This window comes from Grampus griseus (assembly GCF_964374135.1).
Source record: "Grampus griseus genome assembly, chromosome: 8".
Classification (NCBI taxonomy): Eukaryota; Metazoa; Chordata; class Mammalia; order Artiodactyla; family Delphinidae; genus Grampus; species Grampus griseus.
The window spans coordinates 73,374,064-73,400,025 of record NC_139002.1 but is presented as its reverse complement, the minus strand read 5'-3'; the positions used below and the strand labels follow the sequence as shown (position 1 = coordinate 73,400,025).

Below are 25,962 nucleotides of genomic sequence, written 5' to 3'. Positions count from 1 at the left end.
TTGGGCAGCTGGGACGGAGGGCCCAGAGTAGGGGGGCCTGCTCTCCAGCCACCCTACAACAAGAGGGTGGGCTCTTCTACCCTTCTGCCCAGAATAGGGGGGTTGGGCGGTAGAAACGGGAGCGGGGAAAAGAGCTAACAATTCCCCCTCTTCTCCTGGGGTGGCCCTGTGAGGCCACTCAGCCTCTGCAGGCACCACGTGTAGAGCACAACACGAACGGTGCCCCCTGGATTTGTGCAAAATGACAGACCTGCCAGACTCTCCCTAACTCACCCCCTCCTGGTCCCTGGAAAACACAGACCTGTCGCTTTGTTCCCCAAGCCCTGTTGGCCACACAAACACACACACACACACACACACACACTGCCATTCAGCTCAGAAGGTCCCACCCGGCAGCAGTGAGAACAAAAAGCTCTGCACAAGGGAACAGAAAAGGTACCCCGGGACCACCCCCCTCAGCCACCTGCCTGCCCCATGCCCCACGTTTCCTCCAGCCCTGGCCTCAGTCCCCCCACCCCCCAAAGCAGTGTGCCAGCTCGCTGGGACAGCTGCAGAGCCTGAGTAAGGGATCGCCCCCAGGGGGCCAGATACTTAAGGAACCAGTGACTCCTGGTGGCCCCATTGCTGGGGCAAAGGAAGAAGGAGACTGGTCAGTCTACAGCCCAGGCACCAGCTGCACCTCCAAAGCTGCGGTGGACACAGCATTCGAGGGTTACAAGGGATTGGTGACACGAAGGTAAGGCTTGCATCTTCCCTCAGGAAAGGGGCAGAATCTGCTAACTTCTGAGCCCAGAGGGGGACAGCAGGAGCTGGGACAGGGGAGTGGTCTCAGAACCCGGAGGGAGAAGCAGGCCAGGCAGAGAGATATCATGGGATGAGGGGGTTAACTTTAGCCCCAAACCTTCTAATTTGGAAGAAGGCTTTGGGGTCCCCTGGAAGGACACTGGACTGGGAGTCAAGAGGCCAGGATTCTAGTCCGGGTGACCTTGGACAGGTTATTTCTCTAACATCAGTTTCTCATAAACAAAATAGAGGTTTAAAAACCGCCACTCTGGTTAAATAAAAGATGGTATGTATACCCATTCGTTGGAATACTGTGTAGCTATTAACAAGGATGGGGAAACTTTACAAACTGGGATGGAAAGATCTGAAAGATGAAGAAAGTGAAAAGAGGGCTGAATAGCGTGTATAATAGGCTACCTTATGTGTTAAAAAAGAGTAGAGACAAAAACATATTCATATTTGCATGAAGGAGCTCCAGAAGGAGCCCAGAGACCACAAGTGGTTACCTGCTGGGGAGGGCTGGGAGACGGAGGGGCTTGGGAGCCGGAGGGAGCCTCTTCACATAGATGTTTATATTGTTTTACTTTTTAACTATATGATTGAATTACCAATTCAAAAAAAAAGTATAAGAAATAAAAACTCAATCTCTGTCTTTACCATGTCGCAAACGAAAGCAGAGCTGTAGCAGTGCTTTGTCACCTGTCTTAGCATTCCCCCAATGCCAGGGCTCCCCAGGGCCCAGCAAGAAGATCCGCAGTTTCCTTTCAAGGCCTGCTCCAGTGTGGCTTAGTCAGGAAGTTCCTTCTCAGGTCTGACTTCATCCTCTCCTGATAAAACCTCCAGCAGTGCCCCCCTAGTTCCATGTAGCTATCAGTAGTTATCCTCAACTCCCTCTGGGCCTTACTGGGTATGCTGGGTAAGTCTAAATCCTACCTCCTCTCCCTCCAAGTACTTGGAATAGTTTGGCACTAGTCAGTGGGGGACAGGCCCATTGGTCCTTGTAGCCAACCAGGGAAAGGGAGACACTAAGGGAAGAGAAGAGAGGCCAGAGAGAAGAGGCTTGCTGCCCAACCTCTCCTCACCCTCCCCTGTGCACAGCCATTTCCCTCTGTGTCCACCTGTCCCATCCCTTCCCCCCCACCACACACACACATAAGAACATCTCTGAGTCTCCCTCTTGCTCCCTTCCTTGTCCTTCATGGCCTCATCCTCTCCCTGGTCCTCCCAGGTGAGTGCCCACGCCTGCTGTCACCATGACGACCATTCACCACAAGGAGATGCTTCAGGAGCACGTGTCCGTGGAGTTCTCCAGTTCCACCACCGACATGCAGACCTTCTCCCAGACAACCAAGATCGTGGGAGGCAAGTAGAGTGGGATGGCTGGAGGAGGGGGTCAGTAATCAGGTAGGGGCAGCCTTTCTTCCTCCAGTATTTGCGACTGCTGGGCCCCTCGAGAGCCCAAGATACCACCAGCAGCCCTTCCCAACCTGTGTTTCTAATCTGTGCTTTGATAAAGCTTAGCCAGCCAGATGCTCACCCACAGATCCAACCTCCAGAAAAAAAGCTTAGGAAAAATCAGTCACATGGATGTGTGTGAGTGATTGATGAACTCTCAATTGCTTAAGATCAGAGCCATAGGCAAATACCATCTCTGATGGTAGAATTTCAGGCATGGAGGAAGTTAGGGAGGTAGCAACCTTATCTACCTATGAATAATAATGCTGGCCCTGCCTCACTTAAGAAAGAGAAGACCTGGAGCTGCCAGTGGAGAGAAGATGAACACATAAACAACTGACTTGAGCTTCCAGGCACTCAGCCCTTGGGGACCAGACTTGGGGGAGGGCAGATCCAAGGGAAAGCTGAGAAATGGTCTCAGAGCAGAACAGACTGTTTTAGTCATGTCTCTAGAGGAAAGTGATTAAAAGATGGCCAGGGACCAGGATATTGAATTCCTGTCCTCCCAGTCATTGCCCCCTCCTTCAGAGTCCTCTGTGCACAGAGGTGAAGACCAGATAAACACTTTACACCAATTCCTCCTGGCCAGTGAGGCAGAGCTAGTGGAACAGCCGGGACTCAAGACCAGAAGTTGCAAACTCAATTGACTATAGTAGCGATTCTCAGCCCTGACTGCGCATCAGAGTCATCTTAGTGTAGGAGTGGGGGGAGAGGGGAGTGAAAAAAAACAGCGATATGTGAGTCAGAGGGTTAAATCTGGTGGTTTTTTGTTTTTTGTTTTTTTAAGATCTCCGGGGATTCTGACGTGCAGCCAGCGTTGAAAACCACTGGCCGATAGTGTCCAGGCAGGGAACATAAATGCAGAAAAAAGACTGAGGTGAACTGGACAGGATATAGTCCATCTAAAGGGACAGTCACTCTTCACCTCCCTCCCACTGACTGTTCTGTTACCATATGGGAATGTGAGTCCAGTGCTGAGGATCCAGAAGTCTGCATTTTTATGTGAAATCTCTGTTTTTAGATGTAGGGCTATTTTTTGTTTAAACATTGTAAAGGTCAAATAAAAAAACATGTGTAGACCAGGTGCAGCCTTTAGAACTCTGGTCACTATTTAATGCTACTGGGGGACCAGAACTTCCAGAAGAGAAGCCCAAGACGCCCATAAAATCCCAAAGACAAGTTTCCGTCTAAGAGAGAAAAAAGTAGAACTCAAGGCTTTGACCCAATAAAGATTGACCAGGGGGTGGATGAGGCGTTGGCTCCCCTAGTGGTTGAAATTTGCCATAACACAATGACCCACCGACTCTTTAAGGACCTTGTTTCTCGGCCAGTGCTGGTCCTGCCCCCCGCTAACCTAAAATGCTCCACCGTCCCCTCAAGAAAATGTCAGCCCTCCAATTCCAGGCTAAGCTCCGCCTGTGGCCCATTCTGACCTCTCGCCCGCCGCCACAGAGGAAATCGTGACGAGGAAGTCCTTCAGCACCACAGAGTTCTTCAGCTTGGTGACCCGGAGTTCCAACATCCCTGCTGGCGAGAGCATCCCGGAGTTCGTGGCTAAGCCTCAGCCGGTCACCGCGCCCGAGGGTGCGTCCCTCCCCGCGTCTCCCCAGGCCCCTGGGTGCTTCCCTTTCCTCTCCAGTGCCCCAGCCGCCACCACCACCACCATTGTCCTCTCAATACACAATCACTGGCTGGGTGGGGCCGAGGGTCCCTGCCCTGCCCAGGGCTGGGAGCAGGTAGAAGGTGCAGCTTGGAGGCTAAGAGGGAAAAAATAGGTCCTGTGCCCACTGCAGGGGATAAAGCCATGTTCCGAGTCCGGGTGCAGGGGAACCCCAAACCCAACATCTCCTGGAAGAGAGAGAGCGGCACCCCCATCAAGGAGTCCGCCAAGATATTCTACGACAGCGTTAACAAGGAGCACGTGCTGAAGGTGCGAGGTCCAGTTACCCATAAGGTCGGAGGCGGGGACCCCTGGCATGGGCTGCAGGTCCTGTCGCAAACAAGAGATCCACAATGGAGACCCAAGAACTGGGAGATGGGAAAAGGGGCTGTCATTGCCCTAGAGGAGGGGCAGGATAAGAGAAACCATGTCAGGAGCTGGGGGGTTGCCAGAGTGAGCAGGGGACCAAAATTAGGGGCGGGGCAAGGCAGAGCTAGGACAATGCCAGAACAAGGAGGGGGCAAGACCAAATGGAAGAGAAAGAGAGGTTCCAGAAGGTGAGTGAGCCCAAAAGTAACGTGAAACCAAAGCTATGGGCGTGGCTAGAAGGAGCTAAGACCACGGTGGGCGGAGCCAGGCTGAGCTGGAGCGGGACCGGCACGGAGGGAGGGGCTGGTCCTAGAGTGTAGGTGAGGGTGAGGGTTCCTGGGCTCTTCAGGGGAACCTTCCAGAAGAGCAATGCCAAGGGCCGATCATCCTAGGGTCTAGCTATCTTCTGCATGCAGCCTCTGGCTCCAGACCCTTTGAGGAGAGGGAGGGATGGGTCCCTGGGAGACCTAGACCTATAATTACTCCTGTTCCTCATCCTTCCCAGACTTCCCACTGTGAAAGGCAAAGAGCCTCCCTTCTCCCCACAGACAATGGTTACTTCCTTCTCCTCCCGAAGGCGCATTCTAGGACCCTTAGCCCCTACAGCACACACAAGCTGCCCCAGAGCGCCCCCCCCCGCCACTGGCCACTCCTTACACAAGGTCATTCATTCGGCAAGCACTTTCCAGGAACCCACTGGTACCTAAGTGCCTTTCTACAGGTGCCAGGGCAGCCTTGTTCACCCCCATTTCCTCAGGGGCTCAGGCCAATACCTGGTACAGAGGAGTAAATCCGTGTTGAATAAAGGCGTACTCAGCCCAGCGTCAGAAAGTGCAGATAAAGCTGCAAATCAGAGGAAGTCCCTGTCATCCAGGAGCTCACAGCCAAGGGGGAGAATCCAATGCAGAATCAGGCTCCAAACAGACACACGCACACTGACCACTACCTGGCACCTCCTAATCACAGAGCCTGCTCAATCCTCCACACACACATCCAGCACTCAGCTCCTCCCCCAGCCCAAAAGAAACACCCTCCTTTCCCATCTCACAGACAGTCCCCCTGTGGTTCCCTCCCCGCCTCCCCTGCTAATGGCCTGACTCTGATCCAGCTGGAGCCACTGACCTCGGATGACTCTGACAACTACAAGTGCATTGCAAGCAATGACCATGCAGACGCCATCTACACCGTGTCCTTGCTTGTGACCGAGGGTGAGCCAGCCCCGTTCTCCTGGCCTTTCCTCTTAGGGACCAAACTCCCTCTGTCTGACCCTGTCCCTCTCTCTGTCCTCAGGTGAAGAAAAATTGGATTTCAAAAAGATGTTGAGGAAGAGGTGAGGCTGGGAGGCTCCTCTGCCTAGGGTGTGGTCCCCCCACCCTCCAGGCTAGAGCTTCTGGAAGACAGCAGCCCCCTGAGTTAATGGCCCAGCCTCCAAGAATCCATGGAGTAGGGAGGAGCATCTCATGGTTGGGAGAGGCCCCCTCTGTCTTCAGAGAAAGGCACTAAGTCCAAGTTTGGCACCCACTTCCTTCCAGGGGACCCCCTCCCCCCAAGAAGCAGCAGAAGAAGGTGACGGATGAGAAAGAGATGCTGGAGATTTTGTCCCAGGTGCCCAAGAAGGACTTTGAGAAGACCTGCATGGAGTATGGTTTCACAGACTTCCGGGGACTGCTCAAGAAGCTCAAAGGGATGAAGAAAGTGGAGGTAGAGGTCAGTGCCCATCAGGGAGCAGGGAGCTGCAGGCCAGGGGCTGGGCCTTACCGAAAGTGCTAGTGCCTGTGTGACTCCCGGTGGCAAGGTCTCCCCACCATGCACGTGCGTACTCAAGGGCATTCTCTACTGCAAGGGCAGGCAAGGAACTCAGGTCACCCTCCTTCTACCTCTTTTCTCTTCACTGCTCCCTAATGTATTTGCATGGACTTTGGAGTCAGACAGACCTGGGTTCAAAGTCCAGTTCTACTGCCTTATTAACTGAGTGAACTTGGGGGTCTCTCTGATCCTGTTTCTTCATCTGCAAAATGAAAATTATACTTTCCTTTTTCATTTGTTTTTGTGGTGGTGTTCTCATTTAGTCACTCAACAACTCATAACTGTTAAGCATCTACACTGGAATTAGAAGGCCTATGTAATGGGCCCAGGTACATAGTGACTATTCCGCAAATGGTGGTTCCTTTCTCTTCCCTTATTGTACCCGTTTCCCCCTAAATCTTCAAGTTGTTCGTTGTAGGGGGAGGGGGGTGGCGGGGAGCACAGTTATCTAATCAGCCTAGTCATTTCTCCCCAGACCTTCAGGGGGCTCCTCCAGCACTGGAGACACAGTCTGGGCAGATTCCAGATTCCAGATGCCTCTGACACCTGCCTTTTTGTTACCACAATCTCTCAGACCATCCAGATTCTGAAGCCCCTGGAAGACAGAGAGACCAAGGTGGATACCACGGTGGTCTTTGACTGCATAATGGAGCTGAAGGACCCCAATGTCAAAATGACATGGATCAAGGTGGGGAGAGCACCTAGGAAGGGCCCACCCTGGAATATCATTTTTTCTCTGCACCCCTTTCCTTCCAAGACCCTCTCATTACCCATAAGCCCTTTCCTCTCCTCCATCCCATCAAAAGGATGCCATGTGGTATGGTTGAAACTGGATGAGAGCTGGGCTTTATTCTTAGATGTTCCACCAGTTTGCTGTTTGATTTGAGACAGTTACTTCCCTTTCTCTATACCTCAGTCTACCCATCTGAAAAGGCTGGATTAGTCCTGCAGGTCACTGAAGATGGGCCTCTAAGAGAAAGTATCTAGTGAACTCACGCATATTAAGAGTTCGGGCCTCGGGAGAGGCAGAGACCCTGGATCCCACCGAGCCAGATGATGAGGCTAGAGAGATCTTAGGGGCCTCTGAGTGTGTTTGAGGATCTTAGAGAGGTAGATACGGCACCTTCCAGCTCAGGCTGGCTTTGGGGAATGGAGACCTCTAGAAATCTCCTCCTAAACCCCTTCATCAGCTTTTCTCCCTATTCCATGAGGCAGGATAATGAGCCACTGAGGATCCAGTACTCCCTGGGCAAGTATGACGTGAAGCAGGTGGGCACCAAGTACATGCTGGTCATTACCAACGTGAACATGAACGATGCAGGCACCTACAGCCTGTCCGTGGACAACAAGAGGATAAGTGCAAAGCTCACAGTGCTGGGTAAGAGTGTGGGCACCAGGCAGCACAAGGAGGACACAGTCAGGGTCAGGGCAGAGGAATATCCAAGGATGGGGTCCATGGGGACATGGGAGGAAGGACCATGGGGCTGTGCACAGATTGCATGAGAATGCGAGTTAATGGCGGACAGAGACATGGGGTATAAGGGAGAGGGCTATGAGATAAAGTGCTGTGGGGCAGTGTAGCATAGTGGTTAAGAGTACAGCTTCTGGAGTTGAACTACTGGAGTTCAAAGCCCAGCTTCTGTCACTTATGAGCTGTGTATTTGGGGCAAGTGATTTAACTTCTCTTTGCCTCAGTTTTCCCATCTGTAAAATGGGAAATAACGGTAGAGTCTACCTGAATGCTTTAATATGTGCAAAATGGCTAGAATAGTGCCTGGTGCATATCTAAAATCACATAGAGAAATATTCTTTCTAAAATTGCTGTTAACATTACTGGGGAGGAGACCATATGAACATTATGGGAGGAGACTCTAGGATTCACAAGCAGAAGGAAAGAAGGATGCTTTCCCCAACTGTGGGCTACAGGACGCCGATGACACCTGAGTCTTTATGCCCCCCCCTTCACCATCCTGCCCCTCAGGAGGGATCAGGGATACAGCCCAATGAATGCCCCTCCTACTCTTTGCTGCAGATGAGCCTCTGAAGTTCTTGGGAGAGATGAAGCCAATGAAGGTGATGGAGCGCCAGACAGCTGTATTTGAGATCCACCTCTCCAAGAAAGTGCCCAACTTTGTGTGGAAGTTCAATGGAAAGGAGCTGAAGAGGGATGAAAAGTATGAAATCACTGTGTCTGAGGATGGTTTGACCCACACGCTTAAGATTAAGGATGCCAGACTCAGTGACAGTGGCGAGTTCTCTGCTGAGGTGGGGGACCTGGTTCAGAAGGCCCAGCTCACTATTGACCGTGAGTGTTTGGGCCAGAGCTTGAGGGGTGGGCTTCATGCCACAGCAACCTCAATGTAAGCATCTATCCATCCATCCATCCATCCATCCATCCATCCATCCATCCATGTATCTGTCCATCTCCTCCTTGCAAGGCCCTTTGATGGCTACTAGAAAGATAGAGAGTTCTCTCTGCTAATTCCTAGTCTAGTGGGAGAAGCAGGTGTGGAAATGGAATTAGAACAAAAGTTCTTAAGCAAGGAGTCAAGACACTCTAGGATCTTACTATCGGCTGGGAGATCACAGGTCAAGAAATTATTAGCCTTTATGGCTCTAATATCATATATTATAGCACATCACTCTTGACTACTTACATTCTTATATTATACCTAGTTTGGAGAGTTGCACATGATGGTGGGTCATACATGTGAACCACTCTTGACACAAGTGACATGGAACAATCATTGCTGTGATTGAGGGAGACATGGAGGCTGTGAGAACCCAGAGAAGAGGTACCACGTGGCAATGTCAAAAAGGATATGATGAGATGACGGCAAAGCTTTACCAAGTAAAACAAAAAGGAATTCAGTTTTCAGGGAAGGGGCAAGAGAAGAGGACATTCTCAGGAGAGGGAATAGCATGTGTAAAGGCCCAGACACCAGAGAGACAATGCAATTATGGCTGGAGCTCCAAGGGGACATTAGAGATATCACCTGCAGTGCCGTGAGGAGGTGAAAGCTGTTGTCCCATTTTACGTATGAGGAAAGTGAGACTTAGGGAGTGAATGCGCTGCATACAGTCACTGGCAAGCAAGAGGCAGAGCTGGGACCCTCCCTGCCGGGTACTTCTGTGAGTCGGGTACACACTTCATGTCACAAGGCCCTGTGGTTTCTAGGGTCAAAAAGAGGATCAGGGCAGCATCTAGATGCAGAGAAGGAGGTTGGGAGCAGGACCAAGTGTTTGTTTGTCTGTCCATAGGCATCCCTATAAAGTTTGTGAGCACCCTCAAGAACGTGCGTGTGAAAGAGAGGAGTTGTGCGTGCCTTGAGTGTGAGCTGACATCCAAGAATGTGACCCTGCGCTGGAAGAAGGACGGACAGCTGCTGGAGCGTAGCTCCAAATACAGCATGAACCATGAGGGCAAGCGAGCGGAGCTGGTCATCGAGGATGCACAGCTCAGTGACAGTGGCGAGTACACTGTGGTGGCCATGCAGGATGGGGACCCCATGGAATACTGCAGTACTGCTGTAGTCACTGTGGAAGGTATACGCCCACCCTGTCAGTCCCCACTGACCAAGCCCCCAGCCCTAACAGTTTCCTACTGTGGACACCCATCAGCCCCCTGACTGACTTCAATCCTCCTCCAGACCATGATCTAATTCTACCTCCCCACTCTGACCACCCCATCTCCCAAATTCTGACCATCTCTACCTCCTAGACACTGACCATCCCTCATCTTTTGAACTCTATCCCCAATCCCTTGACTTCATCCATCCTTTACTTCCAGACTCTGACCATCCCCAGCAAACCTGGTCACCCCACACCCCTAGACCCTGACCAGCCCCTACTCACTATCCCTGACCACTCCTCACTGACTCTGACCACCCTCAACTCCCAATAAACGCTGGGCATCCCACAGAACAGCATAACCAGCTAAATATCCCAACTCCATTAACCACCTGCATCCCACCATCTAGTCCCCTTCTTCACCTGAGCATCCTATGTCCCCACTGACCATTCTCCGATGATCAGCCCCCCATTAGCCATCTCCCAGAATTCCCAGTTGCCATTTCCCAAAGCCATTGACTTTTCCCCAACCGCCCCCCACCTACCTGCTCTAATGCCCCCACCGACCATCACCCACTTGCCCATTTCCAAACATCTTGCTCATCATAAATGATTTTGATAGATGCCACCAGCCCTTTTCCCGTAAGTCCCTTCCACCCCGATACCCTAACCCAACCCCTGCCCCCTTTCTCTCGAGAGCGGCTGGCCACCGTGAAGAGCGGGATGTCCGACGTGCACGCGGCCACCGGGAGCTCGGCTGAGCTGTGCGTAGTGCTGAACGACGAAAAGGTGGATGGCGTGTGGCTGAAGGATGCCGAGGAGGTCCGAGGCAGGGGCCAGGGAAGGGAATGAAGGACGAAGAGGTCGACCGGGCATACACTCGCACTCATGACCGCCCCTCGCCCCGCAGATCACGGACTTGACCGGCGCGCAGATCGTGAAGCAGGGTGCGGTACACAAGCTCATCTTCCCCAATATGGGGCCAGAGCACGAGGGCAAGTACACATTCAGGGCCAAGGGTGCAGAGAGCGAAGCCTCGGTATTTATTGCAGGTAAGGTCGCCGCCCACTATGGACAAAGCTAGACCACGCCTGGCCCGCCCACCTACTCCTAGCTCCTCCCCCATCCCTCATGGGATCCTCCTCCACCCCTCGGCTCCTCCCGCGTCCCTGCTCTTCGAGCCTTCCCTGCCGCCCCTCTCTGCAGATCCTCCAACCATCGACCCATCGGTACTGGAGGCACTGGCCGCGCACCCGGTGACCGTGAAGGTGGGCCACACCGCGAACATCAAAGTGCCCTTCCGGGCAAAGCCGCTGCCCAAAGTGACGTGGTACAAGGACGGCATGGAGGTGACGGAGGAGGAACGCGTGTCGTTGGAGCGTGGGGAAGACCAGGCGCTGCTCACCATTTCGAACTGCGCGCGGGAGGACAGTGGCATCATTATGCTCAAGCTCAAGAATGACCATGGCTCCGCCACAGCCACGCTGCACCTCAGCGCGCTGGGTGAGGCCAAGACCCTGGCTTGGCTGGGCTGGGGGCGCCACGCAGGCTGAGGAGAGAGCTGGAGTTCGGGTTGAGAATGGGAATGAAGTGCTGGCTTTGCAGCCAGAAGAAGCCCATTTCCTAACTTCCTAACTAGGTGGCCTTGGGCAAGTCCATTAACTTTCCTGAGCCTCAGCTTCTCATCTTTCCTGAGCCTCAGCTTCTCAGGGTGGTTTTTTTAAAGTGCCTATTTCAAGTGAATTTAAAGACTATTGCAGAGTGCACAGCACGTACTTGACCTTCAGATGTTGCTGAAGTATTGTAACTGAGTTGGAGATGAGGATGTGGTTGGAAGTAAGGTGGAAATGAGGTAAAAGAGAGGTGGAATTTAGGATGAAAGTGAGGTTCATTGCGAAGAATATTGGAGTTGGAAGTGAAATGGAGTGAGGGGAGGTGAGATAGGGTTGAGGATAGAATGAAATTGGAGAGAAAGATGGAATGAGGGTAGAAATGGTATTTGGGATGGGTCTGAACATAAAGTTAAGGAAAGACATGAGGAGCTGGCCTTAGTGAACTCATATTCAACATGCAACACACACACACACACACACACACACACACACCAGCATCACCTCCTCCACCTGCATCTCCATCAAGCTGTGGGTTTGGATGGGTTGGGTTCCAATTCAGTTTGGCAGTATGACTGAGCACCTCCTCTGTGTTCTCAGTACTGAGGACACAGGGATGAGTTATCCCCAGCAGTCCCTCAACCCAAAAGGGATAAAAACCGGCAGACATGTAATTATAAAATAAACTGTAATAAAAGAAAGTACTGGAGTTCTGGAAGCTGAGAGGAGGGGAGACCTTGTCTGGAAGAGGTAAGTGGGAATTAGCTGAGGCGGGGGTCCCTCAGGTCCAGTTCACTCATTCCTAGGCGGACAGGAATCTCGGGGGGGCAGGGATCAAGACATTTGGGCAAGTCTTAGGAAAACAGTGACAGAGGGAAGGGCAAGGGATCCGCAAAGCTCAGAATCTAGCTATGTCTCAGTCTGGTGGACCTCCAACCAGTGGGATGAAGCCCTTCTGGCCCTTTGCTCCGAAGACATTCTGATGCTCTCTTCTGTCCTTAGACCGTCCCAAGCCTCCCCAAGGCCGGGTGGAGTTCCTGGAGCTCTCGGGTAATTGTGTGCACATGAAGTGGAAGGCCCCGAAGGACAACGGCGGGCGGCCTATAACACAGTTCATAGTGGAACGGAAGGCAGTCGGCAAGAAGTCCTGGATTAAGATTGGTGAGGTGGACAGCAAAGTCACCAAATTCTCCACCAACAAGGTGGAAGAGGGGAAGGCCTACCAGTTTCGTATCCTGGCCGTCAATTCGGAAGGAGTGAGCGACCCGCTGGAGACAGAGGAAGTGTTTGCAGGAAATCCTGTTGGTCAGTGAGATAGCCCCGTGCTCAATGGGGACCTCAGGGGCCACCGTGGGGACCTTCAGCCGGTGAGGAGTGCTGGTCTGTGGGAGATTCCGCAGGGTCATCTCTAGCTGCCCCACGAGACAGATGGCTTCTAGAGTAAGAGCAGAAGATCGTTTTGGACGGGAATTGTCAACTTTTTCCAGTCAGATCACATGCACAACACACTCCCGTGGGTACCTCCAGAACTGTGCACAGTTCCAGGGAGATAACTCCACTTGTTTCTCCATTCCAGAAATCATCCCATACGCAAGGGAGAGTAATGTTACTTTAGGGATAGCCTTGAATCCACTAATTTTTTTTCCAAAGAAAACCCTTGACAACATTGGCATTTTACTTATGATCACTAGTTAATTACTTGCTACACTCCTCCCAACTGATCACCATGTTTCTGTGTGTCAAGACAGTACATTAAAAACTGTGCCACTGGGGATGCCACAGGTTGGAAAATTCAAGTTGGCGGCTCTCTATCTTGGCTACACATTAGAATCACTTGAGGTCTCTTAAAAAATGCTGATTCCTGGTCTCCACCCTAGGCCAGCTGAATTAGAATATCAGGACACAGGACCCAGACACTAGTTTTTGGTGGTGTTTTGGGGGTTTTTTTTTTACTTCCCACATGACATTAATGTGCAACCAGAGTTAATCATTGGCTTAAGTTTTTTTAAGGAAGGAACCAGAGCTCAGCATGGGGTGGGCAACTGTCTACATGCTCCCCCACCTAACCTCTGCCCTCTCTCTCTCTCCCACAGAGCCCCCTGGTCTTGCCTCCCAGCCCCAAGTGACTGACGTGACCAAAGAGGCTGTGACCATCACATGGAACGCCCCCACCCAAGATGGGGGAGCCCCAGTGCTCGGCTACATTGTGGAGCGGAGGAAGAAAGGCAGTAACCTGTGGGTGCCAGTCAACAAGGAACCCATCCAGGGTGAGGTCGAGGGACAAAGGCCCAGGAGGGACCAAGGGAGACTTTGTTGGGTGGACCCATGTACCCGTGCTGCTCTGAACATACTCCCTCCTCCAACTCCTTTGTGGGTTTTCATAGCATCTCATGACCCCCTCTTCCACATCTACTCACTCTATGGTCTCCTACCACGTGGACCACCCCTGGCCTCATTACCCCTCAAATTCCCATTTCAGGCACCAAGTACACTGTGGATGGGCTCCTGGAGGACACAGAATATGAATTCCGAGTTGTAGCTGTGAATAAGGCAGGCCCTGGACAGCCTAGTATGCCATCCAGCTCAGTGGTAGCCAAGGACCCTGTCAGTGAGTATGGTGCTGCCAGGCCCCAACACATAGTGGAATTAGCCATTGGAGGTAGAAAGAGGATTTCTTCCCGGGAAAGTCTAACAGGAGTGGATCACACAGTCTCCACTCTCTGGGAGCCGCCAGCCTGATAGAGGGACAAGATTCACACACAAGAGAAAGCCAGCAAATAAGGATTGAGAGTCAGGGACAGCGAGGAGCTGGGTGGAAAAAAGTTTTTATCAAATGTTGAGTATGTCTGGTTAGGTGAGGTAGTAGAAGCATGTTTGAGGATTGAGCAGGGGTGTTGGGTACGTGGTTGGGTGGGTGCTGAGCTTAGGTGGTGAGATGGGGATATCACGCATGAATGGGTGTGGTGCAGAGGGCTGAGCTAAAGGCTAGAGTTTTGAATACAGAGGGGTCGAGTGTATAGTGTATATTGAATTTGGAGGGTTTTGACTTCAAGGGTGAAAGTATTGAGACTGAGAGAATTAAATTTAGAGATTGTTGAAGGTGAAAGCCTGGGTATTGAGCGTTTTAACTGTGAGTGTTGAAGGTAGAGGTGTTGAAAGTTAAGTTTCAGGGGTATTGAGTGCAGGAATTGGGCATGGCGTTGAGTGGAGAAGAATCTGGGGGCTGACTAGTTGTCTGTGTCACGCAGAACCCCCGGGCCTGGTGCAGGGCCTGCATGTGTCGGATTCCTCCAACTCCAGCATCTCCCTGGCCTGGCTGGAGCCTGCCGAGGGAGACCCACCCTCCGGCTACATCCTTGAGATGCGGGCCGAAGACACCAAGGAGTGGTCCAAGTGCACAAAGATCCCCGTCTCGGGCACCTGCTACACAGTAGGAGGCCTCACCGAGAGGCAGAAATACTTCTTCCGAATCCGGGCTGTGAACGAGGCTGGGTGTGGGGAGCCTGTGGAGCTGGACGAGGGGGTCTGTGCCATGCCACCACCAGGTGAGGGATGCAGACAGGGCTGGAGTGTAGGCCCCAACATCCTAGCTCCACACCTTCCTCTCTGGGACCTCATCCCACAGGAGAAAACTGGGCAATGCTGTGATCAACAAAGAGTCGTCCATGCTTGTGCCTGGACAGAGCTAGGGATAACCCCAGGGCCTTCCCTGCCAAAAACAAACAAACAAACAAACAAAACAAAAACCAAAAACCCCACTCATTGTGTGCCGAATAGTATCTACTGTGTGCCAAGGGAGGTGTTAGGGATTTAGAAAAAAATAAAACACAGGACCTGCCCTGAAGAGTCTTATGTAATAATAGAGGGAGACAGATGAGAAAAAATAAATAAATGCTTCACAGCATTGCAGGGTTGCTAGATGTCTGTATGGCCTGTAGTGAGAGCATGAAGGAGAAGAGGTTGGGAAAAGCTTTGGAGGGGAGGCTTAAAGCTAAGTCTTCTGGAAAGAGTGTTCCATGCTCCCATCTCTGTCTCCTCCATCTCAGCTGCTCCCAAGTTTGACCTCAGTGCCCGGCTGAAAAGTCACATGGTGGTTCGCGCTGGGACAGCCCTCTGTATCCACGCCGCCTTCTCTGTGAGTCCTACCCTGGCCCCCAGACGCCCACCACTTAACCAAGTTGGCTGCTACAGCTATCATAGTCTCTGCCTCTGCCTCTGCCCCTCGCCAGACCCCTGGCCTCAGAGCCTGGCAGGAGACTCCTGGACAGTGGGATAGGGCCTGCCCCCAAATACCACCCAGGTGACCCCTGGTGCCATCTCCTGTCACCACCCAGGGCTCACCACCACCCAACGTGATCTGGCTGAAGGATGGCGTGCCCACCAAGGGCAGGGAGGCCATCACCAAGAGCAAAAACCACTCCCAGTTCCTCATCAGCAGCACCAAGCGCTCCGACTCAGGGGTGTACCGCATCTTGCTCCAGAATGAGTTCGGAGAGGCGTACCATGACATCCACGTGCGTGTGGCAGGTATGACAACAGGTAGAGGCCTGGGGAGGCATCGCTGCACACGCTCCCTAGGGCTGCTTGAGTCCCTACCACTGTAAGGTCATGCCTTAAGGTAGTCAAGGCTTCTTGGGCACCACAAAGCAAGACTTTATCAGCCTTTGCCTTAATGCGGAGGGTTGTTTTCACTTTTTCTCAGTGTCTTGAAGCCCCAGAGGCATTGAACTAGGACCCAGCCCTTGTTTCAGTCTCAGTCATATGTGGAGAGCTTCGGGGCATATGCAGAGTAGGGTCTGTGAGCATAGAGAGAGCAGAGAATGGGTAAGAGGCAGGAGGGACAGATGGAGAGGAATCCATTAAAACTTGGGGTGATTTGCCTATATGTTATTGGAAATACTTTTAAAGTTTGTGATGTGGTCACCGAGAAAGCCTTTTGGGGGAACCTTCACAGTCCCACGGTGTCATTGCCATCCAGCTTCATTAGAATTCTTGAACCACAGCTGAAATGAGCCTTCTGTTATTTTTCCGTCCCCCCAGATATTTAGAATTTTAATAATAAAGGTGGTGAGTAAACACTTTGGAAAGAGCCTTTTCATTATCTTAGGTTGCAGGAAACTTTGTACGTTTTGAGGTTTAACACATTGTGTATTATTAAATTTACATTAGTCACTATGCCAAAGAGTATGTGACACATTCTTCTGCATTGATGCATTTTGTACCCCTCTCCATTAAAATCATAACAGCCCCCCCAAATTGGGTGGCCTCTTAGAGACGGCTGGAAGCTTTACAATAAAGCCCTAAACCCCCAAGAGAAGAACGGGTGAACTTTTATTGAACAGATCCTACATGCCAGGCACTTTACGCAACATTTCCATAATAGTTATTGTTAGCCTCATTTTGCAAATGAGGAAATGGGTCTCAGAAAAGATAAGTAACTTGCCAAAGTTCACAGGGCTAGTAAATAGCAGAGCTACACTTCATAAATAGTTCTTTCTGACTCCAAGACCCCCAGCTGCCTGAGAGTTAGAAGAAGGTAAGGTGCCCCATCCCATCCTCCTTAGGGCTTGGCAGGTAGCGGGGGTGGGGGCACGATACTTCAGCCCCCAGGGTGGCTGATGGACCTTCGGACCCTTCCAGATTTTCCGCAGCCACCCACAAACCTGCAGCTGTTCGAGGAGGTCCCCAACACGGTGACTCTGACCTGGAACCACAGCCCCGACGTGCAGGAGGACAGCGAGGCCCACTACGTCATCATGAAGCGGGATGCCAGCACCGCCACCTGGTTCACTGTGGCCGAGCACGTCTTCAGCAACAAGTACACGGTGACCGGGCTGCTCCCCGGCAGGAAGTACTACTTCCGGGTGCTGGCCCGGAACGAAATCGGTGACAGCGACCCGCTGGACTCCAGGGATACCTGGCTCGTCAACAAGGACAAGAGTGAGTCCGGGGACTTGGGGGTTCAGGTAACGTCTGGGATCCCTGATGGCGGGCATGAAATAAGGGTTGCAAGGGGTACCCAAGATTTGAGGTAAAATCTGAGGAGCACTGAGGTGAAAGGGTTAATTAACATCGGGGACCCGGGGGAGAAAAGCAGAGGTCTGGAAGCCTAGGGGAGGAGATTCCTTGGGGGTACACTGAGGGGTGGGACTAACGCGGAGGTGGGGTGGGGAGGTCCCCTTGGGGGCGGGGATGACAGTGGGGTGCCGGAGGGTGAGGAGGGGTTGTGGAGCTGAGAGGCTGACTGAGGTCCTGACTGAGGACTCAGGGAGAGTCCAGGGAGCAGGGATGACATCCAGAAACCCTGGAGGGAGGGCATTAAGGGTAAGGATAGCTGCGGGAATCTTGAAATGAGGGCCTAAATTGGAGAAAGCAGAGACCGTGGAGGCTGCGAGGGCGTTGGGGAAAGCTTGGATGGGGAGTTAAAGGCCAGATAACAGCTCGGGTCCGGAGGCTGGCGGCTGGAAAGAAGTCTAGGACGCCCGGGTCTGGAAAAGCGTAAAACCCCGCGGACCTGGTTTAGGTCTTGGAACCCATGGGAGTGGGGGGGTGGCGGAAGGGGAACCTTAGGAACCAGTATAAAGTCGGGGCCCCAGAGTTGATAGCGCGTGGGAATCTAACCCAGGTCCTCGGGGTTCCGTGAGCTGGGTCTCCGGGGCGTCTTAGGAGCACTAAGCCGGCGCGCGATGGATGGGGGCCTTGGTGTGCGCTCACCGCCCTTCGTGTCCCATCCGGGCGCAGCCGAGGACCAGAGCGCCAAGCTGAAGCCGTATCAGCAGAAAGACTGGCGCCACGCGCCGCGCTTCCTGACCCCGCTCAAGCCGCACACCGTGCTGCGCGGCCAGGACTGCACCATGACCTGCGCCTTCCTTGGGAACCCACGGCCCACCGTGACCCTCTACAAGGGCGACGTCAACATCACGGCCAACTCCAAGTTCTGGTACAACTCCACCAGCGGCGTGTGTACCATCGTCATCCCCACCTGCACACTCAAGGACAGCGGAGAGTACAGCGTAGTGGTGGAGAACGAGCTGGGCAAGGACCGCAGCAGCTGCACGCTCACCGTCTACGGTGAGGGTGCAGCGCCGGCCGGCCCGGGACGGTGAGGGTGCCTGGCTGTGTCCCGCGTGGGGCGGAGGCGCAAAATGGCGGCCTCCTGAGCCGTTGATCAGCTCTTTTCCTATGGCTGGCGCAGGGTTTTATTTAATCTGACATGGGGTGGTGTAAACATTCTCCAACCGGCCATAGTTCGTACCACTGTCCCATCTTCTCGATGTCATTTGTTATGTGCCTGGCCCCTGCACACCTGGGAGTTTGCAATCCCTCAGTAGTCTGTAGTTTGCAACCCTTGGTGGGCCTAGACTTGCATTTGAAAAAGACGCCAGTGATCAGGCCTAAACCAGACTTACCAATCGCAATCTCCCTGGCAGGGTTCTGGAAGGAATCTTTATGTTTACAAATTTTGCAAGTGGTTCTGATGCGCAACCAAAATTGAAGACTACTGGTCTGAGATAAGGATAGATGGGAGGCACTGAAGGGAACCTAGTGGAGGGAGGCCCTCCCTCTGCACATACGTGTGCTATGTTTCTGCTCATGGGTGCACATATAGGGGAAGTATTCTGTTTCTTCCTACACACTCTACTGTCTTCACAGCTAAACAGCCAGTTGCATGAACTGTCTAAATGCAAAGATGACCTGTTTTGCTCCTCTTTGTTTAAACTCCCTCCTAGCTTTCCCATGATCCTTTAGATAAAAATCACAATCAACAAGCCCCCCCCCCCCACCATCTACCTCTCCAGCCTCATCCTCTGCCACTCTCCGAAGTCTCCATGGCACACTATTGGTGTCCATGGTTTCCATGGTTACAGATGCTTTTTTTTCATCCTGTTATCGATGCCTTTCTCTGGGGAAAGGACCTGGTCCTGTTGCTCTGTCTCTCAAGTACTCAGCTAAGTGTCTGGCATTGAGATGACGCCTCCACAGTGGCTGCTGAACTGTGTAACAGAACTAGGCCAGGGAAGGCCCTGTGGGAGTCATCCAGCTCTCATTCCACAGCTAGAGAGATCCCTGACAACTTAATTCTGGTTGTAAGCACATGGGCACAGGGCCCTGGCTCCAACACTCACCAGCCATGTGACCTTGGCAAGCCACTCTGAGCTTGTTTCCCCATGTCCTGCTTAGGGCTGTCATGAGGATTAAATGAGATAGTGCACAGAAGTTCCTGGCACAATGCGTGGCAAATACGAAATGCCAAATAACTGGCAGCTCTTGGCCCCACACACCCAGCTGACCTTGGGAGACTGGGGCTGGCAAGGACTGAGGATTCCGGGCAGGGTCCAGCCCCTGGTTCCTGCATAGCGACTGCAAGTCCGGCAATTTGGAGTTTCCCTTACCCCAGCATCATTCATACTAACAAATACTTGCTTTGCTCTTTCAGACAAAGATGACAAGGCAATTCTAGCCTCCGTCACTGAGAGTCTGCAGAAGAAATCAAAGTACCTTATGTGAGCTCCAGCCCAGACCAGGAATCAGGAGGATGCTGTGATGTGCGTGGGGCTTCTTGGCCCATCCTCTGTGTGGTCCCAGCTAGAGAGACCTGGTTCCCTCTGTGGTGCTTGTCAACGTAAACATTCAGTGAAGGCATGGGACAATAAACTGAGTGAGTGCGCCTGTGCCTGTTCCTAACCATGGTGTGCAGCAGGGACCAAGGAGATAGACGTGGGCGTAGGATGGGGATACACAGAACCACGACCCCTGCTCGGTCCAAACCCACCCACATGGGGAACGACCAGCCCCCTTCTGACTGGGCCTCGCCTTGCCTTCCCCTCCTCCACAGCCACACTGCACCCTGCCCTCCCTCCGGGCATAGAGGGCAAAGTCTGCATCTTTCTCCCCATCCTGCCCTTCCCATTTCTTCACTCCAGGTAGGTATGTCTTCAGAGTTCAGGGGTTGGAAGGGATCAGGACCTTGCCTCTTCAGTGTCTGGGGTTCCCACTATTTGAGAATTAGAGCATCTGAAAGCTAGAACGGATTGGTCATCCTGCTTGCCGGCTTTCAAACTTATGTTTTGCAGCAGAAAACCCTTCCTTGAAAAAAAAAAATTCTTAAGAACCTACTGGACTTGAAACAAGGATAGGGGGTCTTTGAGCCTCCCTCCTCTACTTTATTCTTTTGCTAGCTCCCACTAGCAGGGATCTCTGTAAAAACCCCAGTTTGAAAATCACTGATTCATTCAACACCCATATGGGGCTTGAGTCTCTTTATCACATCCCCACAACTGTACAACCCCTCTACTGATGGCGTATTCACCACCACCCAAGGCTTCCCTTTTTACTTCTGGGTCAGGGCACTGCCCATTAAGATGCAAATGCCCCTGGAGTGGGGTGACACATTATTCTGCCAGGGCTTCAAATCTAAAGTATGAACCAGACAATCTAATCTCATTCCTCCCAGCTGTTCAACTGAGCCCAGAGTCCAGGAAGAAAGGAGATGCTTGAAGGGAATCTTGGAGCAGCTGGCAGGTCTGGGGTGGGGAGGGGAGGAGTTGGGTAGCAGTAGAGGACACTGGGTAACTAGGAGTCACCAAAGGTGCTGGGCACCTGTGCACAGGGGAGTGCATCAAGGTCAAGTTTGGACGGTGGCAAATACTACCCAACCCCCATCCTCTTGATCTACATCCTCACCCACACACGTGACCAGCAAGTAAGACAAGCTCCAACCAGCAGTGTCAACAGAGCCAGGGAGCCAGCCTGGCGCCAAGATGCACCGGCCAGGACTGTGACCCAGGCTGTGAGGACATCCAGGGCCCCTGGTGCCATGCCCCACACCCCCACCTCTGCAAGACAGGCACGTGCCACACAGGCAGACAAGCAGAGCAGCCAATGGCCCTTGGGTATTTTTTATTTTTTTTCACACAAGCAATAGGATGGAGTTGTCCCATCCTTGCTCCCCTTGCATTGAATGTGCCTCGGGTCTTATGACCCTAGAGTGTCACTGGAGCCCCCTCCTCTCACTCCCAGTGCAGAAGGGGCAAGGAGGAAAGACCTGAGAGTGGGTGTGTATGTGGGGGGCGTCCCAGCTCTCTGAGCCAGGCTCAGCAACCCCTCAGCAGCTCCCTGAGGCCCTCTCCCTAAAAGACTTTGACACACAGCAGGTCAGAGACAGCTGGCAGAGTAAGATATAGATAGGCTGGGAGACAGACTACACACAAAACACTCACATACAGATGCACACACAGGCTGGCCCCTTCCTTTGGCGTGGTTCACCCTAGCCCTGGGGATAGGGTCTGAGGGTGGTGGTGTGGGGCCTGAGTTCTGGGATGGCCTTTGAGAGATGGGACCAACTTGAACCCTTGGTACCCCAAACTCCCAGGCCAAAGTAGTCCCCAGTCTTGCCTACCTGGATAGACACCCCTTCACCTTCCCGCCCAACACTTAGAGATTAAGATTGTTCAAGTAACAAGGATAGATGTGGGAAAGGGAGACTCCACCCCATCCAATCTTCCCAACTAGCGGCCTGTGAAAGGGGCTTCAAGCCCTGGACGTGGGTCATCTCAGCACAGACTCCTCCCCTCCTCCCTCAACTCTGTGCAAATCAGAAAGACTGGAAGTGGGCGAGTTAGACTCTTCCACCTAGTAGAAGTAGGGGAGGTTGAGAGGATGAGCACCATGGCCCTCCAGAGGGGCTCTGACAGTCTGGATGGGGTGGTACAGGTGGGGAGATATCTTCTTCTGGCTCCAGCAAGGAGCATCAAGCTGGCCCTTTTTAGTTCTCAGCATTGTCCTGGACCACTAGCTTTGCTAGAAAGATCCTTTTTGCTGCTTATCCCCTCAAACTTGTGCATTTCACAGGTGGTACCTGCTGCCCCAGGCTGGTACTTCAGCCATCCTGATCCAGCTCTTGCAGGTTCCCAGGTTCTGGACCCCAGCGCCAGGAGCAGAGAGGGGTGACGAGCACCTGGCCCCTCATTTGGCCTTGCTCAGTCTGTAGTCTTCCACTGGCTCCCGGCTCTCGACAGCTGACAGGGCGATGAGCATCTGGGCGGCGTAGTAGGTGGACATGATGAGGGCCCGCGAGTAGGGCACAGGAAAGCAGAACTTGTTGAGGGCGATGGTCAGGTCTGAGACAATAAAGAGCAGTGCACCGCTGCCCGCCGCCAGCTCAGTCCAGCGCCAGGCAGTCCCAACCAGCTGTAGCCCTGCCACAGCCCGCCAGCCCATGAAGCTGATAAGGGCCATATAGACCCCCACCAGGTAGGTGAAGGCACCCGTGAGGCATGGGTAGAGGAGGGCATAGCACAGGCCCGACAGTACTGCCATCACCAGACCTGTCCGAAGAGCCAGTGGCCGCATGCCAAAGGCCGAGGCATAGAACATGTGGGTCACAGCAAACATCAGCAGACCTAAAAGTGAGAGGGGATGATGGGATGTTGAAGGCAAGCTCAGGCGAATAACCAGTGACGGGAGGCGGGGGTAGGAGTAGAGTGCTTGGGATAACCCAGGAGCTTTCTTCTGAGAGTAACAGGGGTGGGAAGAAATCCATGAAGGCAAAGATACCCTCCCCGACTCTCCTGTGGCACTCCAGAACTGATCACCATATCACCGGCAGGGTCATCCTCCGACAGGGGCCCCAACAGTCTTTGGCCACAGAACCCCTCAAATTCCCCATATTCTTGTTTTTTAAAAAAACCTCCCTTTCCCAAATCCTTGGCCCCCCAGGGTCCTCTAGCCCCCAACCCCAGGATTCCTCCCAGGTAGCTACTGTGATGACTGACCGTGCACAAAGTAGCCCTGGTCCTGCCAGATGAGGAAGGCATCACCTAGAGCAGAGAAGATGAGCCCCACAAAGATGCGGGTGGCACTGGGGTGGGCCAGCAGGAATCCCAGGCCGTGGGCCAGAAGGAAGAGCCAGAGGCAGAAGATGGGCAGGCACTTGACGAGGGCGCTGACCCACGACGGGCTGGACGAGGGCAGCCAGAGCACAAAATACACACAAGTGGCTTTGAAGAAGGGCACTAGCTTGGGTCCCTCACTCTTCACCTGGAGGACATAGGACAAGGGCAGCACTCAGAGCGTGGGAGCTCAGAAGCCCAAAGTGGGGCTCAGAGCCAGCACCCTCAGCCCAGGCATCCACCCCAAAGACAGGCCCACCGCCCAAGCAGAGAGGATTGACACACAGAAACCCAGTTTGGCCTGCCCCAAGCAGCCAGCAGAGTGTGAACAAGCCCATCATTACCCTGAGGCTTAATTGATTAGGAAGAGAAAGGGCTCCCCTGTCCCTGCTAGTTGCATCCATTCTTGGCCCCGGGGCAGGACCAGAATAGTCACTCACTGCACAGAAAACAGACTTTGCAATAGTGTCCCATCCTGCAGCCCAATGCTTCTCCCTTCCTGCCCCCTCCCTCTCCTTCCCCAAAGCCCCTTTGGCCTCTCTCTGCCAGCATCAGCCCCCAGCTGTCTGGAATAGAGTGGAGACAGCAGGAAATCACAGAGACGCCACAACTGGCCAACTCGTGATCCTCAGCAGTAGGGCCAGGACACAGGCCCAGCGACACCAGGTGAGCGCCAGGAATGTGTGGGCACCGTCAACCATCTCAGCCCCCACAGGCTCTCTCCCTGGCCAGTCTGCAAACTCAGCCTCCACTCCAGCTGCCCCAGCCTCCAGGTACCATCAAGGGCAAGGAGAGGAGACAGGGATGCTGCCTAGATATATGGACCCATGAGTTAGAAGCAAGAAAACTGTCCCTGAAATACCAGCAATCTCAGGAATTGGGGGGTGGAGAGGGTGTCAGTCAGCCTCATTTCCCAGAGAATAACAGCAACTCGAGGCCCAGCAGAAAGAGAGGCAGGAAGGGGAGGGAGAGGTTCTCTTCCCAGCTTTTGATCAGAAGCCAGCAGTCAGGCTGGGAGGAGATGAGGAACTGAGAGGGGGAAGTTAGAGCAGCTGACTTGGTCTCAGCCGGATTAGGGGGGAGGGCAGCTAAAGAAAGGTTGTGTCCAAGGCCATGCAGGCACCAGGGGGCTGCTGCAGATATTCTGAATCTGTGATCCCCTGAAGCTCCTTTTCTTGGGCCTCTGGTACTGGGGCTCTGAGAGTGATTCAGAGCAGCTGAGGTTTCCGGTATACTCATGCTCTGCCCCAAGTGACAGGCCTCTGGCTGGGTGAACCGCCTAGCCCAGGGCTCTGGGTACACACTCAGACTCTCAGACCTTCAGTCCCTGGTTACCTGGGACTGAACAGGCTGTGATGAAGGAGGCTGGGAAGAGGCAGATGGTAGGTCCAGGGTCTAAGCCTGCCCTGGCTCTGCCAGGGGTGAGAACAGTGAGAAGAGATGACTAAGTTCCTTCCTATGGAGATTCCCCCATGCAGGCTGGTCAGGGCAGGGACACGGGCAGAGGAGGGGACGGCTTATCCTCACAGTCCCCAGATCTCCCCAGCCTCCACCTGCCAGCCCTTGGAAGCATCTACTCCACACCCCTCCCCCAGCCCCATGTTTCCTAGAAGGAGAAACAGCAGTAGCAGCTGGGGAGGTGTTGATAGTCACAGAGAACCCAGCACTAGAAGGAGGAGGGGGGCGGGGGAGAGACAAAGGTTCAGGTGAGAAAGTCTGAACAAGGGGTGTCAATAGAGAACGACCTCTTCTCCTCCAGCGCGTTATCAAGGCTGTTTAGACTCACAGGCGTGCCCTGCACCGCCCCAGACTTCTCTATAAGATGAGGAAAGGGAGGAAACAAATTTGGAACAGGATTCCCAGGAGGTCCCAGTCACCCTCCTGCTCTCCCCCGCCCTCTCCCACGCCTCGCTCTGGTCTGCCCACGCAGAAGCCTGCGGTCCGCTACCGTCCCCTTCCTCTCCCAGGCAGCGATCCAGCCGACCCGCGCCAGACACACAGCGATCAACAAAGTCACGCTTCCGAGTCACGTGCCCACTGTTTTCCTCCCTCCCTCCGACCGGCTGGGGGCGCGCGGAGGAAGGGTGCAGAGGTTTGGGATGCGGCGGACCGTGACAGCGCCGACTCCCGCCTGGGGACGCGGGCCGCCGCGGGATCCCTGCCCTTCCTCAGCCCCCGGCTGCTTGGCCTCCCGCAGCCCAGTCCCCAGGCCGGTGGGCTGTGGCCGCGCCGGACACTGGCTCGCTCGTTCACACACTCACCACAGTGACCGGGGACACCATGGCGGAGGCGGCGGCCGCAGCAGCTGGCACCCGGCTCCAGGCTGCAGCTGCCAGGACGCGCCCGCAGCCAGGTGAGGAGGCGACGACGTAACAAAGCCCCAGTGATGGACAACACCTCCCGCGCGCCGGGCGCTGAGGGTTCTTGTCTGCGATCCCCACGACGTCACTGCAGACACGGCCAATGAGCAAGCTGGAGTCGGCTGCGGGGGTGGGGGGCGGGAGGAGTGAGGGTGGCTGGGGCTGCGGGCTAGACCCCGCCCACCACCCACCCACACTCCCACACCCTCACACCCACACACCCGGCCGGTACTGCCAAGGGTAGAGAGGCTTGCCTATCCCTGGTGGCTGGAGGCGGGGCCCTGCAGGTCCCGCCCGTCTGGGAATCAGTGCCAAGGCATCCTGGAAAGTAACCGTGACCGCAGGCCCTGGGTGAGGACGGAGATTGGCCGAGAGACAAACACATTCTTGCTCTGGTCACACGGCTACACACATTTTTCTCATAACCCGGGGATAAAAGGCAAAGACAGATTCCCTTC

At 53.7% G+C, this 25,962-nt stretch overlaps 2 protein-coding genes across 2 annotated transcripts; one reads left to right on the top strand and one right to left on the bottom strand.

The window, feature by feature from the left end:
- Positions 1 to 2,036: 2,036 nt before the first annotated feature.
- Positions 2,037 to 19,761, top strand: IGSF22 (immunoglobulin superfamily member 22; the record flags this gene model as incomplete). The annotated part of the gene is made up of 22 exons (XM_082661203.1): positions 2,037 to 2,145; positions 3,691 to 3,822; positions 4,032 to 4,168; positions 5,376 to 5,475; positions 5,558 to 5,597; positions 5,800 to 5,974; positions 6,648 to 6,761; positions 7,289 to 7,451; positions 8,106 to 8,378; positions 9,335 to 9,619; positions 10,341 to 10,465; positions 10,554 to 10,695; positions 10,850 to 11,146; positions 12,256 to 12,558; positions 13,347 to 13,520; positions 13,733 to 13,861; positions 14,502 to 14,798; positions 15,300 to 15,388; positions 15,588 to 15,780; positions 16,894 to 17,193; positions 17,995 to 18,324; positions 19,691 to 19,761. 22 exons carry the CDS (start codon positions 2,037 to 2,039, stop codon positions 19,759 to 19,761), a joined length of 3,978 nt encoding a protein of 1,325 aa, XP_082517329.1.
- A 1,384-nt stretch (positions 19,762 to 21,145) lies between these two features.
- TMEM86A (transmembrane protein 86A) lies at positions 21,146 to 25,542 on the bottom strand. Its single transcript, XM_082661204.1, has 3 exons — positions 25,406 to 25,542; positions 23,028 to 23,292; positions 21,146 to 22,655 (listed from the first exon to the last, which is right to left on the bottom strand). The coding sequence occupies exons 1-3, from the start codon at positions 25,424 to 25,426 to the stop codon at positions 22,219 to 22,221; spliced, it is 723 nt and encodes a 240-aa protein (XP_082517330.1). The 5' UTR covers positions 25,427 to 25,542; the 3' UTR covers positions 21,146 to 22,218.
- Positions 25,543 to 25,962: the final 420 nt, after the last annotated feature.

What these genes read in the sequence shown, in the direction of transcription:
- TMEM86A (XM_082661204.1), bottom strand. Translation starts at nt 25,426, where the DNA reads ATGGTGTCCCCGGTCACTGTG. An exon ending in TGGTGTCCCCGGTCACTGTG is followed by an intron (nt 23,293 to 25,405) that starts GTGAGTGTGTGA and finishes TATGTCCTCCAG; the next exon opens with GTGAAGAGTGAGGGACCCAA. An exon ending in CCAGGGCTACTTTGTGCACG is followed by an intron (nt 22,656 to 23,027) that starts GTCAGTCATCAC and finishes TCTCACTTTTAG; the next exon opens with GTCTGCTGATGTTTGCTGTG.